General features: G+C 48.0%; 1 protein-coding gene across 4 annotated transcripts; it reads left to right on the forward strand.

Moving 5' to 3' along the window:
- The first annotated feature begins 104 nt into the window (after positions 1 to 104).
- TARS2 (threonyl-tRNA synthetase 2, mitochondrial) lies at positions 105 to 14,310 on the forward strand. 4 transcript variants are annotated; one of them, XM_045790624.2, is made up of 18 exons: positions 105 to 248; positions 575 to 771; positions 1,076 to 1,199; positions 2,847 to 2,971; positions 3,935 to 4,052; positions 4,166 to 4,230; positions 4,494 to 4,572; positions 5,916 to 6,062; positions 6,220 to 6,318; positions 6,613 to 6,830; positions 7,064 to 7,226; positions 7,577 to 7,714; positions 7,887 to 7,964; positions 9,875 to 9,975; positions 10,188 to 10,289; positions 10,469 to 10,541; positions 11,149 to 11,263; positions 13,950 to 14,310. In XM_045790624.2, the coding sequence occupies exons 1-18, from the start codon at positions 183 to 185 to the stop codon at positions 14,096 to 14,098; spliced, it is 2,157 nt and encodes a 718-aa protein (XP_045646580.2). In that variant the 5' UTR covers positions 105 to 182; the 3' UTR covers positions 14,099 to 14,310. The 4 variants fall into 4 exon arrangements, 3 of the variants coding, with proteins under 3 accessions (XP_045646580.2, XP_087722378.1, XP_045646581.2); XM_087866252.1 differs by having other exon boundaries at positions 111 to 257; XR_015726411.1 differs by lacking the exon at positions 13,950 to 14,310 and having other exon boundaries at positions 110 to 257; positions 10,192 to 10,289; positions 11,149 to 11,213.
- The last annotated feature ends 112 nt before the right edge of the window (positions 14,311 to 14,422 follow it).

The following is a 14,422-nucleotide window of genomic DNA, read 5'->3' on the forward strand; positions in this document are numbered from 1 at the left end:
CACCGCTGCTAGTGCTGTGTGGGGCGTACCTCTTCGGAGTTCCTGGAGGTGGTCTCAGACTAGAGTGGCAGCTATAGGAACCAATAAGCATGGGTGTTGTTGGGCCGGAAGCCAATGAGGAATTCGGTGAAGGAGAAAAGACCGTAATTTGTTTAAGGATGTAGGCACGGGTCTGAAGGAACATGGGGTTTTATCGGAGGTGCCTGCGGCTCCTGCTCCCAGGCTTGCAAACCTGCGGGCTACACACGGTGCGTGAGGTACCCAAAAGTTATGAACCGCGTTGGACCCAGCCCAGCTGAGGTCCAAGATGTAGGCTCTCAACCCAGCCTGACACCCCCTACCCCTGCCGTGAGTCCCTGGCCCCGGCTACCGTAAGCCCTTCGTTGCAGCCTTTTTTTCCCTAGGGTCCACAGACTGGGGAGCATAGGATTTCCAGCCCTGTTACCACCCCGTCCTCTTACAGACTAGAGATTAGGACCAAGATCACTTCAATATTCTCACCTCCCACTAGCCCCAATCCCAGAAAGGAATGATGAGACCCCTGTTACCTTCTAACCTCTTTCTCTCCCTCCAGGCAGCTGTGCCGACCCCTCCACACTGGTTGGCAGAGCGGCTTGGCCTTTTTGAGGAGCTATGGACTGCTCAAGTAAAGAGGTTAGCAAGTATGGCACAGGAGGAACACCGGACTATTAAGATATCACTCCCTGGAGGCCAGAAAGTGGATGCTGTGGCGTGGAACACAACCCCTTACCAACTAGCCCAGCGCATCAGGTACCAGACCCGTTTTACCTGCCAGGATTATCCTTCTTCCTCTGTACTTCGCAGGACTTGAGCAGGGAATGAAAATTCTGCTTGCTTCTCTTCCATCCCTATCAAGATTGCCTTTTCCTGGGGATTTATTTTTATCTGCATTAGTTTCAGAGTGTCTATCCTTCACTTATTATCCCCTGGGAAAGAAATGATAGGTTTTATTGCTCTGATGACACCTTTCCCCATTCTCAAGTTTGGAGTTGTTTCTTCCCCTGTGGATTGTAACCATGTCTTTTTCTTTATCCTCACCCCTCGCCTCGCCAAGTTCAACACTGGCAGATACGGCAGTGGCTGCACAAGTGAATGGAGAACTTTATGATCTGGAGCGGCCCTTGGAGACAGATTCTGACCTCAGGTTTCTGACATTCAGTTCTGCAGAGGGCAAAGCAGTAAGTTTCTTCCTTTTGGGGAATACTGTGGCAACTAAACTAAGGGATATATATATTTTTTTAATTTTTAAGATTTTTATTTATTTGAGAGACAGTGAGAGAGAGAGAAAAGGAGCAGGGGGAGGGGCAGAAGGAGAAGCAGCCTCCCCGCTGAGCAGGGAGCCCTGCGCCAGCTCGATCCCAGCACCCTGGGATCATGACCTGAGCCGAAGGCAGGTGCTTAACTGACTGAGCCACCCAGGCGCCCTTTTATTTATTTATATGTGTGTGTGTGTGTATATATATATATATACATATATATATATATATATTACTCCCTTTTATATGTGTGTGTGTGTGTGTATATACATATATATATACTTTTTTTTTTTTAAGATTTATGTATTTATTTTAGAGAGAGAAAGAGTGCAGGGGTGGGGTGTGTGGAGGGCCAGAGTGGGAGAGAGAGAGAAACCCAACAGTGTCTTGTGCAGCGCGCAGAGCCCAACACAGGGCTCCATCTCAGGACCTTGAGATCACAACCTGAGCAAAAAGAATCGGACGCTTAACCAACTGCATCACCCAGGCCCCCCTAAACTATGGGATATTTAAGTGGGCATATTTTTAGTTTAGTTTCTTTTGCCTCAGTTTCTCCATTTGCAGTTGGGAGAGAGAGATACCACAGATTGCTTGTCTTGACTAGCCCTGGCTAAGCTAGAAATTTAGGATGGAAGTTTTCAGCCTAGATCTATCAAGTAGACATCATTTGTGCTAGCCAAAAGGAGAGATCATAAGCTGAAAATAGAAAGATAATATGCCAGTTCAGTCCCCTCAACTCTACAGACATACATTATAAGTCATCTGTAGCGTGTATTTTTAATTCTTTTTTTTAAAGATTATTTATTTATTTGAGAGAGAGACAGTGAGTGAGCGAGAGCACGAGCAGCGGAGAGAGAGAGAGAAGCAGGCTCCCTGCCGAGCTGGGAACCAGACATGGGGCTCGATCCCAGGACCCCGGGATCGTGACCTGAGCCGAAGACATATGCTTATCCGGCTGAGCCACCCAGGCGCCCCTATATTTTTTAATTCTAACTTGATTACCACAACTGAGCACACAACTGGCCTCTTTCCCACTTTATCTTCTCCACGTCAGCTTAGGTAATACGGAGCTTATCTGTTAGGATGCAGAAAAATGGAATTTTGTCACTTACGTATAGATGTGACCAAATCCTAGAGGAGGGGTTGCATCACACTAGATTCCTGGGATAGAAGAAAAATAGAACTAAAAGACCATACAGAGCCTTTAGGAACTACCATCTTAAGTAGGTAGTTCACTCTGAAGCCCTAAAAGGGGATGTTGTAAGAGTAACAAAAGAAGACTGGGCTCCTACGTCTATGCTGTAGGACTGGGAAGCACCAAGGAGGGAGGCTGGGGGCTGCTCTCATCCGTGCATTGCTTGTACTAGCCTTTTGTTTTCTTTTCTATTCTGTTTTGGTTTTTTTTTTTTTCTTTTACTATTTAGTGTTCACGCCCAAGGTCAGGTTCCCCATTTTGTGGTAGTTATTTGTAGAAGAGCCATACCGGTTTCACAGCAGCTTCTCTGAGGAGAAGATCAGAGAGTGAGCAGGTAAAGGAAAAGGTTATGAACTCCTTTCTTGTGAACCCAGGTGTTCTGGCACTCCAGCACCCATGTCCTGGGGGCAGCAGCTGAACAACTCCTTGGTGCTGTCCTCTGCCGAGGTCCAAGTACAGAATGTGGCTTCTACCATGATTTCTTCCTGGGAAAGGAGCGGTGAGTAGTGTAAGGGAAGAGAATGATTCTGGGGTGGTTTCTTTCTTTTTTAGATATTTCACCGTATTTTATTTCATTTTTCAACTTTTGGAGTGCATTGACAAAGTAACATATTTAAAGTGTACAGTGCTCGCTTCGGCAGCACGTGTACCAAAGCGTACAACGTAAGGGGTCCTGGCTGGCACAGTCAGAAGAGCATGGGACTCTTCATCTCAGGGCTGTGAATTCAAGCCCCATTTTGGGTGTAGAAACGACATAAAGAAATAAACTTTTAAAAATAAAAAAGTGTACAACCTAGTAACTTGATGTTTGTACACATTGTGAAAGGGTTCCCACAGTTGAGTTCATTAGCGCATTCATCATCTTACTTCCTTGCTTTGTCTTTGTGTGTGTGTGAGAACGCTTAAGGTTTGCTCTTACAGATTTCAATATGTGTATATACAATATGGAATTATCAACTGTAGTCCCCATGCTCTTCATTAGCTCCTCAAACCTAATTCAGTTAATAACTGACTGCGTACTCTTTCACTGGGGTGGTTTCTGCCCCCTTTTTCTGGGGCATCAGGCACGTTCAATTTGGAGGTGAAAGTTTGGGGAAGGGCCTCTCCAGGCCTCAACTGTGACATTGGTGCCATTTTCTCCACTAGTCTATGCCTTTCCTTTTCTGTTTAATTCTGCTTGAAACTTCTCTAGTCTAAACTTTTACTTCATCCTTCATTACTATTGCTCTAATTTTGTCCATCCACGTTGCCTGCATCCAGCTTTTAATTTCATACCTTGAGCTATTGGTCCTGCTGGAAAATTTATACCTGATTTCCTAATTATGTTTTCTCTCAGTTTGTCTGTCTTTGCCAATAATTCTAGATGTCTCTGGAGAGCAGGATTTCAGCCCCTAGCCAATAGGTTTGGCACCCAGGTGATGCTTCTCAGCAGATGCAAGCCAACCAACTCTCCTCTTTCCAGAACAGTTCGGGGCTCAGAGCTGCCTGCTTTGGAGCGGATTTGCCAGGAACTTGCAGCTGCTGCTCAGCCCTTCCGGAGGTTAGAGGTGTCTCAGGATCAGCTTCACCAGCTCTTCAAGGTGGGGTGGAGGTGCACACGTTTAGGAGGAAGACCTAGAAGCATGAGGGAAGAGGTAGCTCTCTCCCAGGACATCTATATAGGAAGAAAGACTTATCCTCACTCTCCTTCCAGGATAACCCCTTTAAGCTTCGCCTGATTGAGGAGAAAGTGACAGGTCCAACAGCAACAGTATATGGGTGAGAGTTGTCAAAATGGAGGGAAACAGGGAGGGGTGGGGCGCACCAAAGAAGGCCAGAAATGGGATGAGGGGAAGAAGGTAGAAGGTAATCTGTTGCTCCAGAAAAGGAAGAGGAACGGGAAATAGTTTTATCTCCCATTGCTCTTGCTTTCTCTGTAGAACAGTTCTTCACTTTTTTTCTATCTGCTGAAGACCATGAGACGGAGAACACTAGAAGCTCAAGAATTTGGAAACCACTAAGTGGCCTGTTCTTTCTCCCAGGTGTGGCATGCTGGTTGATCTTTGCCGGGGCCCCCACCTTCGGCATACTGGACAGATTGGAGGACTGAAGCTGCTGACGGTCAGTTGGGAGGGCAAGGTTAGGTTGAGACTCCTGTGTTCACTGGGATGAACAGGGGAATGGGAAGATGATCTCCCTCAGCCCCTTCTCTCCTCTGATAGCTGAGTGGGGACTCCAGAAAGCATGATTTTTAGTTCCTGCCTTCTGCAAACTCCCAGTCTGATGGCAGTTGCTGGATACCCTGCCAGGGCCCAGAAGCCAAGTCACATTCTGTAGTTGAACTTCAGTGGTAGGGAGATGGAGAGGGAGCGTGTGAACAGGTTGAACAGGGTCACATGGGGGAGGTTTCTGTGGAGAGAGGGTGTATAGAACACCATTTGACAGGTACAGGGAGAATACTATAAGTCAAAGGCATGCCTTTTATGAAAATACTGTTCTTGGGCCAGGTGAGTTATTTATTAGGTGGAACGAAGCAGGGACCAAGGGGAGAGGCAGGTATATACAGCCAAAAGCGCTGGACTGAAACCCTAGCCATTTGTGCTTAGTCCTAGCTCTGCGACCAGTGAAGTATATGGCCTTGGGTAGATCTCCTTACGCATTTTCCCTACCTGTAAAATAAGGTTGCCGTTAATTCCTGTCCTGCCAATAAATCCACGTCACAGAGACAAAGCTAACACAGGAGAAAGCGTTTGAGGAAAAGTTGAAAGTGCTATAAAACATAGGCTCTTTCTTGTTAAATTGTTCAAGAAAAGAGCAGGCAGAGGCATTTGAATTTCATGTGACCAGGAGGAGGACATAGTGTGGTAGATTGATAAGTAGATGGATAGACTGACATTTGACCAGAGCTTAAGGTTACTCTGCTGAGCAGTCCTTGATTAGAAGTGCGGCGGGGGACGAGGGGGGGTCCTCAGTACAAGGGTGCCCGTGGGAGAATGGGAAGAAAAAGAGGTAGCAGGATAAAGTTGGGCTTGAGGAGGACCCAAGTGGGGATTAGGAGTCCAGGCATCTCGGGGCGCCTGGGTGGCACAGCGGTTAAGCGTCTGCCTTCGGCTCAGGGTGTGATCCCAGCGATCCGGGATCGAGCCCCACATCAGGCTCTTCCGCTATGAGCCTGCTTCTTCCTCTCCCACTCCCCCTGCTTGTGTTCCCTCTCTCGCTGGCTGTCTCTATCTCTGTCGAATAAATAAATAAAATCTTTAAAAAAAAAAAAAAAAAAAAAGGAGTCCAGGCATCTCTAAGCGGGGGATAGTGGTATCGTGCTGGTGGAGGCAGTGGGAAACAGTGAGCGCTGAGACCGGATGTTTGTGGTGCTTAAGCTCAGTATCAGATAAGCACCATCAGAGGAGAGCTTAGGTACCTGCAGTCCCCCCATCTTCTCTCTGACTCCCTGTGTCCTCCCATAGAACTCGTCATCCGTGTGGAGGTCCTCGGGTGCCTCAGAGACACTGCAGCGAGTGTCAGGGATCTCCTTCCCCACAGCAAAGGAGCTGAGGGCCTGGGAGGAATGGAAGGAGGAAGCGGAGTTACGGGACCACCGGCGCATTGGGAAGGTAGAGAGATTGGGAGAAGGGAAGTGGGTGTGAAGGAACCTGATGGTGAAGTTGGGAGCAGATGACGAATCTAAGAGATTGAGCAGCTCCATCAGTCGTTTCTTCTGGGTTCCAGAGTCCCCTTTCTCCCTTGAGTGACACTGCCATTCCTGCACAGGCACAGGAGCTCTTCTTCTTCCATGAACTGAGCCCTGGGAGCTGCTTCTTCCTGCCTCGAGGGACAAGGGTGTATAACACCCTGGTGGCTTTTATCAGGGTAAGGGGAACCCAAATCGAGAGGAAGGAAGACCAGGGAGGAAATCAGGGCCCAGAAGATGCCAAGTGTTAAAAGAGGGGGATTAAACTTAAACATTGTAAAGTGCTGGTGACCTTTAACAAGGTCCTAGGAAAGTGTGGTCCACAGGGTGGGAGTGTAGAGAGAGAGCATGGTACTTAACAGATTGTGGCTGAGATCAGCATGACCTGAGATCTCCAGAGAATCACACACCTGCCGCCCTGCCTCCTCTCCCCCAATCACTCTGCCCTTCCATGTCTACACTCTCCTCTCCAGGCCGAGTACGCCCGCCGTGGTTTCTCAGAAGTGAAAACCCCCACGCTGTTTTCTACGAAACTCTGGGAGCTGTCAGGACACTGGGAACATTATCAGGAAGACATGTTTACCCTGCAGCCCCCAGGCTCTGACAGGCCTGCCAGCTCCCCGAGTGACCACCCTACCAGCCATCCCACAGACACACTTGCCCTCAAGCCCATGAACTGCCCTGCACACTGGTGAGCTAGGAGCCAGGAGGCCTGGGTCCTCCCTGCTGTTGCTAAGAAATGTACTTTCGGCCAGGTGGGGCTCAAGTTGTGCCAGGTGGGGTGGACAGGACTCAGTGGGAGGGCATGCTAAGGCTGAAGAGGGCGCTAGCTGATGATCCAGAGATCTAAGCAAGCACATTGGGAGAGGAGCAGTCTCGGGCTACTTTCCCTATGGCCCTGACCCTTCCGCACCCCATCCTCAGCCTGATGTTCGCTCACCGGCCCAGATCCTGGCGAGAGCTGCCGCTGCGACTGGCAGACTTCGGGGCCCTGCACCGGGCCGAGGCCTCTGGCAGTCTCGGGGGACTGACTCGGCTGCGGTGCTTCCAACAGGATGACGCTCACATCTTCTGTGCACCGGATCAGGTGGCCCTTCACCAGCACCACCTAAGCATTTGGTTTTTTTTTCTTTCTTTTTTTTTTTTTTTTTTGTGAGTAGAGCGATAGAAGTTTATTAAGTGAAGATACAGAAAAAGCTCTCAGGAGTGAGAGGGATCCTGACAGGGTTGCCCCGCCAAAGCATTTCTAAACCACGTTCCATTCTCGTAATGAGCCACGAACGTTCCCCACTGCCAGTCTCCCTCTTCTTATACTACAACTCAGTTACATGATAGCCCTAAGTGTCCTCTATATGTTTCTGCCTTGTGTTTCCCCCAGACTCCCATCACTCCAGAACTCTAGCACACAACTCACCCACTCTTATTTTCTGCCCCCAGCTTGAAGCAGAGATCCGAAGCTGTCTTGATTTCCTCCGTTCTGTCTATGCTGTCCTTGGCTTCTCATTCCGCCTGGCGCTATCCACCCGGCCATCTGGCTTCCTGGGAGAGCCTTGCCTTTGGGACCAGGCTGAGCAGGTAAGTAGGTGAAGAGGCAGATAAAGCATTCTGTGATGGGGGAGGGGAGATGGGAATGTGTGCCCTCCTTGGAGACATATGCTAAGCAAGTCATGTGTTGGGGACTGGAGGGATCTGTTGCTCATAAAGTCTAAGATGACATATTCCTCTCTTGTCTCATTCCTTCTGAAAGGTCCTTCAGCGGGCCCTGGAAGAATTTGGAGAGCCCTGGGACCTCAACCCTGGAGACGGTGCGTTCTATGGGCCTAAGGTAAGTTGGGGACCATGCTAAGAGTTTCATTTATTCATTTTTTGTTTTGTTTTATTAGATATTTAATAGACACAAAGGAATATTTTTAAACTTGTGTAGGATATAAAGAAGAGCAGTACATTTCCTGCCCCCATGAAGCTTGTGGTCTTGTGAAGGGTATGGGAGATAAATAGGCATTTTGGGGCCACTGAATCTGCACTGTGTAGATACCAAGGGAGCATGTCACTCAGGAGGGTCAGGAAAGGCTTCTTGCAGGATTCTCTTTCTAACCTGAAAGGTCATTGTGGGCCAAGTACAGAGGAGTTCTAGGCAGGAACAGTGCAGGCAGAGGCTGAGGGCAGGGTAAAAGCTTGCAGGGCAAGTTAGAAGAAGTGGAAGGAGGTAGGGGGGATGAAAGGACTAGAAAGTTTCTGCTGGGTTCAGTGAAAAGACTGTTAGATATTGAAGGACCAGGGCGCCTGGGTGGCTCAGTCTGTTAAGCATTAGCCTTCGGCTCAGGTCATGACTCCAAGGTCCTGGGATTGAGCCCTGGGTCTGGCTCCCTGCTTGGAGGGAGCCTGCTTCTCCCTCTGCCTCTCCCGCTCCCCCTGCCTCTCCGGCTCCCCCTGCCTGTGCTCTCTCGCTGTCTCTGTCAGATAAATAAATAAAATCTTTAAAAAAAGATATTGAAGGACTATTTTTGGTAAAGTGGAGGCTGGGGTTGGAGTCAGAGGTGAATGAATGAACATAACCCTTTTGAGAGTTTTGGCTCTTAAAAAAGTAAAGGAGAGTAGCCAAAGGGGCCTGGGTAGTCAAAAGAGATTTTGACTGAAGGAAGAAATTTGAGAATGTTTAAACGCTCTGATGAGGGAGACCCTGTTTGGGTCAGGGAGAAGTTGAAGTTGTAGAAGGGTTTCAGTAGAGGGAATTTCTTGGGGAGGTTTGAGGGGGCAGGATTGGGAACCCACAAGAGACCACCTTTGCCATCATTCTGGAGGCAGGAAGAAAGGTTGGGGGTACATGCAAGGAAGTCTGTAGATGTGGTGACAGGAAGTTGAGACATTTTTCTGTCTCGTGATATCATTATCTAATTTCCCCGTGAGATCTGAGACAGGATCATTTGCTGAGATGGGAGTAGGGCATAGGAAAGTTGTCAGTGAGGGCAGTGAAGGTAGGAAGAGGAGAAAGCTTGAAAATGCTTGAGAACAAGACACAAAACTGACTAGGGCAGCAGAGGATTCTTGACAGTAGCAAGGGCCCCATTAAAGTTCAAAATAGAGCCTAGCATGGTGGCATCAATCCCCATTGATGCATCTGTGTGGTATGGGACATGCTGGGCAGCCCTGAGTGGTCCTATTGCAAGGCCAAGGAAGTGAGAGACCAGAGTGCCACCAGGTTGGGGTTTTGCCATGGGCATGTGGCAAGAGAACAACGGTGGAAGGGAACCAGGGAGAGTGGTTCCAGTTGCATGGGGAAAGAAGAAAAGGCGGGTAGGGGCTGTGAATGGGAGGGAACCTAAGAACTGAAAAGCCATTCGTAGGAATAGTTGTCCGAGCCAGAAGACCGAGGGCCCGTAACCAGGCAGGGTGTGTGATGCATTGGCGGGACGTGCAGCCGTTCTGGCGATGCCAAAATGAGGGCTGTCTCCATGCGTGAGTGCACGTGAGGGTCTCGGAGATGACGAGCTCACGGAATTCAGAGGCCAGGGTATGGGGGGGTCATTCATGTCAGTGTGGTGTCCCTTAAAGTTGCACCGTTCCTGAGTAGAAAGAGCCACTGCTGGAGTGCCCAGTGAGTGAAGCAGAGTATGTTACAGCCATGGCACGTTTCTCAAGACAGCCTGGGCTGTGCGTGGGTAGAAGGTGGGTGGCACATTCCGTAGAGGCTGCTGCTTCTGGTTGCTCTTATGCCCTCCCATCTGTCTCCTCCAGATTGATGTGCACCTCCGTGATGCCCTGGGTAGGCCCCATCAGTGCGGGACAATCCAGCTTGACTTCCAGCTGCCCCTGAGATTTGGCCTCCAGTACAAGGGGTACAGAACCTTGCCCCCATCCCCTTTTCCCTTAGCTGCCACCAGAATAGGTGGAGAGCAACTTCCCCTTCTGTCTTTGTCCCTAAAAATGAAACCCGAATCCTCTACACCTTTGCTGGAAGCTAAATATTTCTTGAAAACCGGAAGGTGACCTTGGGTGCACATTTTGTGACACTTCCTCTATTCCATCCACCCCTGTCTTTCCCTCCAAGGCAGGCGGGAGTCCTGGAGCGTCCAGTCCTCATTCACCGAGCCGTGCTAGGTTCTGTGGAAAGGATGTTGGGAGTGCTGGCGGAAAGCTGTGGAGGAAAATGGTGAGACCTCTGGCCCCAGATTTCTGTTCTGGTCCTCAGAGCAGATAGTGAGTGCATGCTCCAGATCCTGGTCTCCTCAGATTCCCTCTTCTGTTTTCCTCTCAACTCGACTCTCTGCAGCCACACTTGTGGTCAGAGCCAGAGTAACTTAGTTTGCCTTCCTCCCCCCTCTCCACCAGGCCGTTGTGGCTGTCCCCGTTCCAGGTGGTTGTCATCCCAGTGGGAACTGAGCAAGAGGAATATGCCAGGGAGGTGAGGAGAAGCTGGGCAGTGTGCCCAGGGGATGAAGCAGGAGTACCTGGAGTCCAGGGCTGAGCAGTGGGTAGGAAGGGGTCGCACGGCATAGTGCAAGGGAAATAGCACTTGGAGCCACAAGACTGGCCTCGAATGGCTGCCAGCCTTTATGCTGGAAATTCCACAGATGAGAAGTGAGACTTAATTCTTTGCCTGTGTAGATGCATGAAAATTAAACAAATTAACAAATGTTCAACGCTGACAACAGAGCACTTGGCACAAAAGGGGCCTGGATAAATGTTGGTTTCGTGTTTCCTTTCTAGAGAGAAGGAGGGATATGGATGGTACCAGAGTCAAGTAGCTGGTTGGGTAGCGCTGTGGCTAGAGCAGGCGGAGTCGGGGAGTTGGCGGCAGGCTGGGCTCCAGTAGGAAGCAGACAGAAACTTGGTTTCCAGTGGGAAGGGACCTCAGTGCAGATGAACAAGGAGGGGTTGTCCACGACAAACAGAACCTTGAGGCAGTGGATGGAGGAACAGATCCGGGGCATGGGGAAGATTGGTATCAGATTGTTCTAACTTCCCAGCCCCGTAGCTCCTGGCATCTAACCTCTGCCCTTCTGCCCCAGGTACAGCAGAGACTACAGGCTGCAGGACTGGTCTGTGACCTGGATGCCGACTTAGGACTGACACTCAGCCGGAGAGTCCACCGGGCTCAGCTCGCCCACTACAATTTTCAGTTCGGTGAGTGACCAGCAGCACAGGCCCTCAGAGTCCTGCACTCTCCACCGGCCTCCTCTGCTGTTCTTTCCTATTAGATTTGCTTATTTGCATATTTGGGTTAATTGGGGGTCGTTACCTGAGCCGGATTCAGGACACCTGAGCCATTTGGGCCCTAGGTTCCTTCACCCCCTGACAACCGGTTCTCACCCTCAGAAGAATTTCCTTTTTCTTCTTTTTTTCTACTACTACTTTATTCTTTGAGTTTGTGCTGAGTCATAGAGAATTACGTCACAGGCATGAAAAGCACTTTTTTACCAACGCCTAGTACAAAATAATATTCTCAGCAGAACAAAAAAAGTACAAAATCACAGACACTTGAGAAAACATTTGAGGAGATTTAGGTTATTACAACAAATGATAGAAAGTGAGCACCTTCAAGACGAAGGCTGGGGTTTGTGTGTAACCAGCCAGTGTTTGAATTCTACTTGCTGGGCCCATATTTTCAGACGTCTCCACTAAAGTGCCCCTTCAGACTGAGCTGGGAGAGTGTGAACCACATTGGCTCTGGGGATATTGCCCAAGGCTCACAGTATTTTGATGCAAACATAGCGTTTCTTTTTAGACTCATGTTTTATCCTTATAATTTTTGTATGTTCTGCCATTTATTCCTAATTATAAACATAGTAACTTTAACATTAATTTCTTTTTTAAATTAAATTTTAAAAAAGTTTAATTGACATGTAGTTGACACGCAATGTTACATTAACTTCAGGTGTACAGCATAGTGACTTGACACTTCTGTGTGTTACTCGGTGCTCATCACAGTAAATGTAGCTGCCATCTGTCACCATACAAAGTTATTACAATATTATTGATTGTATTCTCTATGGTGTATTTTTCATCCCTGTGACTTACTTATTTTATAATTGGAAGTTTGTACCTCTGATCCCCTTCACCTGTTCTGCCCATGCCCCCACCCTGCTCCCTTTGGCAACCACCATTTTTTTGTTCTCTGTGTTTATGAGATTGTTTCTGTTGGGTTTATGAGATTGTTTTTTAGATTACACATATAAGTGAAATCATACAGGGAGTCTGGCTGGCTCATTTGGTAGAACATGTGGACTCTTGATCTCAGGGTTGTGAGTTCAAACCCCATATTAGGTGTAAAGCTTACTTAAAAAAAAAAGTGAAATCATATGGTATTTGGCTTTCTCTGACTGCACATCTTTATCTCTGTATCTGTTGATGGACTCTTGTGTTGCTTCCGTATGTTGGCTATTGTTAATAATGCTACAGTAAACATAGGGGTGCATATATTTTTTTGAATTAGTGTTTTCTTTTGGCGGGGTGGGGGGTAAATACCATGCAGTGGAATTACTAGATCATATGGTATTTCTATTTTTAATTTTTTGAGGAACCTCCATACTGTTTCTACAATGGCTGCACCAGCTTGCATTCCCACCAACAGTGAACAAGAGTCCCTTTTCTTGCCAACACTTGTTATTTCTTGTCTTCTTGATACTAGCCATTCTGACCAGTGTGAGATGATATCTCATTGTGGTTTTGATTTGCATTTCCCTGATGATTAGTGTTGTTAAGCATATTTTTATGTGCCTGGTGGCCATCTGTATGTCATCTTTGGAAAAATGTCTGTTTAGGCCCTTTGCCTAGTTTCAAATAGACTTTTTGTTTTTTTGTTTTTGGTATTGAGTTGTAGGAGTTCTTTATATGTTTTGGATATTAATCCCTTGTCAGATACATCGTTCGTGAATATCTTCTTCCATTCAGTAGGTTGCCTTTTCATTGTGTTGATAGTTTCCTTTGCTGTGCAAAAAGCTTTTTTTTTTTTTTTTTTTTTTGCAAAAAGCTTTTTAGTTTGATGTGGTCCCAGTAATTTATTTTTGCTTTTGTTTCCCTTGCCTGAGGAGATGTATCCAGAATAAAGTTGCTAAAGCCAATGTCCAAGATATTCCCACCTATGTTTTCTTGTAGGAGTTTTATGGTTTCAGGAAAACAGTTTTCTTCTGACCCTCTTCCAAGCTCTTGGTGTCTGTTAGATTAATTAACCAAAGGAGCATTAGAGAGAAAGGGACAGGAAGGATTAATGAGGTGTTAATTAGTTAGCTTTGTTTATTCTAGACCCAGATGGAGTCAGCCCTAAGGGATGATGAGAAAGACCTTAAGGAGAAGAGTCAGGCCACCTTGTTCCTTTTTTCATTTCTCCATTCAGAGTTCTGTCTTGAAGACAAGGAGCAGAAACTCCTCTTGTCAGATTACTCAGTTCTCTCATTTTACACACCCACTCACCCAATGGCACTTAGAGCAAGTTGCCCCATGACCCCCAGGGCTTGCCTGTGAGTCTTGTACTCCTGCCACCCTCCCCTCCCTCTAATGTCCACACACACACAGTTTCTCTCTGGGTCTGCTTCTTGGTCTGTTTGTCTCTCTCTGGCTGACCCTACTATCTCTGACCTCTAGGCTCCTGACTGGAAGTGATAAGGCATGGAGAGCATGTCTGGGACATTTCCTTATCTTGTCAGGATGATCGGGGAACTGGAGAGCAAGAGGCAGCTAAATATACTGTTTTCCTGAACTATTATCTGGGCTGTGCTCTCACCCTTCCTAAAGATTTAGCTCTCTCGAATTTTTGCATATCCCCTGTGGATGAATGTGCCCTGACGGTCCCAAGCCTCCCCTCTTCCTGCAGTGGTTGGCCAGAAAGAGCAGAGTAAGAGAACAGTGAACATTCGGACTCGAGATAACCGCCGACTCGGGGAGCGGGACTTGACTGAGGCTGTGCAACGGCTGCTGGAACTCCAGAACACCAGGGTCCCAGATGCTGAGGAAGTGTTCTGAGCTTTTGTATACAGATGTGGCAGGAGCCGCCAGCCGCCCTTCGCGTGGGAGACCTCGACCTAACTGCCAGAGTCTGAAGGCCCCCAGACCCATCAATTCATGGTGAGGCATGACATTGCTCTCCTGGAAAGACATTTGATCTGGGGGAAGCTGTATCTGTTTGGACGTGAGGAGAATGAAAGTGTAAAGAATAAACTTGAAGCTCTCGGGTATGTGTCTTCATCTTCATCTCTGACTCCTGAGCAGGAGATAAAAGGGAGTTTGACTCGGTCTCCGCCTCTTCTGTCCTGGGGCACTGGGGAAACAGAAAGGGGGCAGCCCTGG

This window comes from Ursus americanus, chromosome 12 (assembly GCF_024610735.1).
Source record: "Ursus americanus isolate L20-20 chromosome 12, mUrsAme1.1.p, whole genome shotgun sequence".
Lineage (NCBI taxonomy): Eukaryota > Metazoa > Chordata > Mammalia > Carnivora > Ursidae > Ursus > Ursus americanus.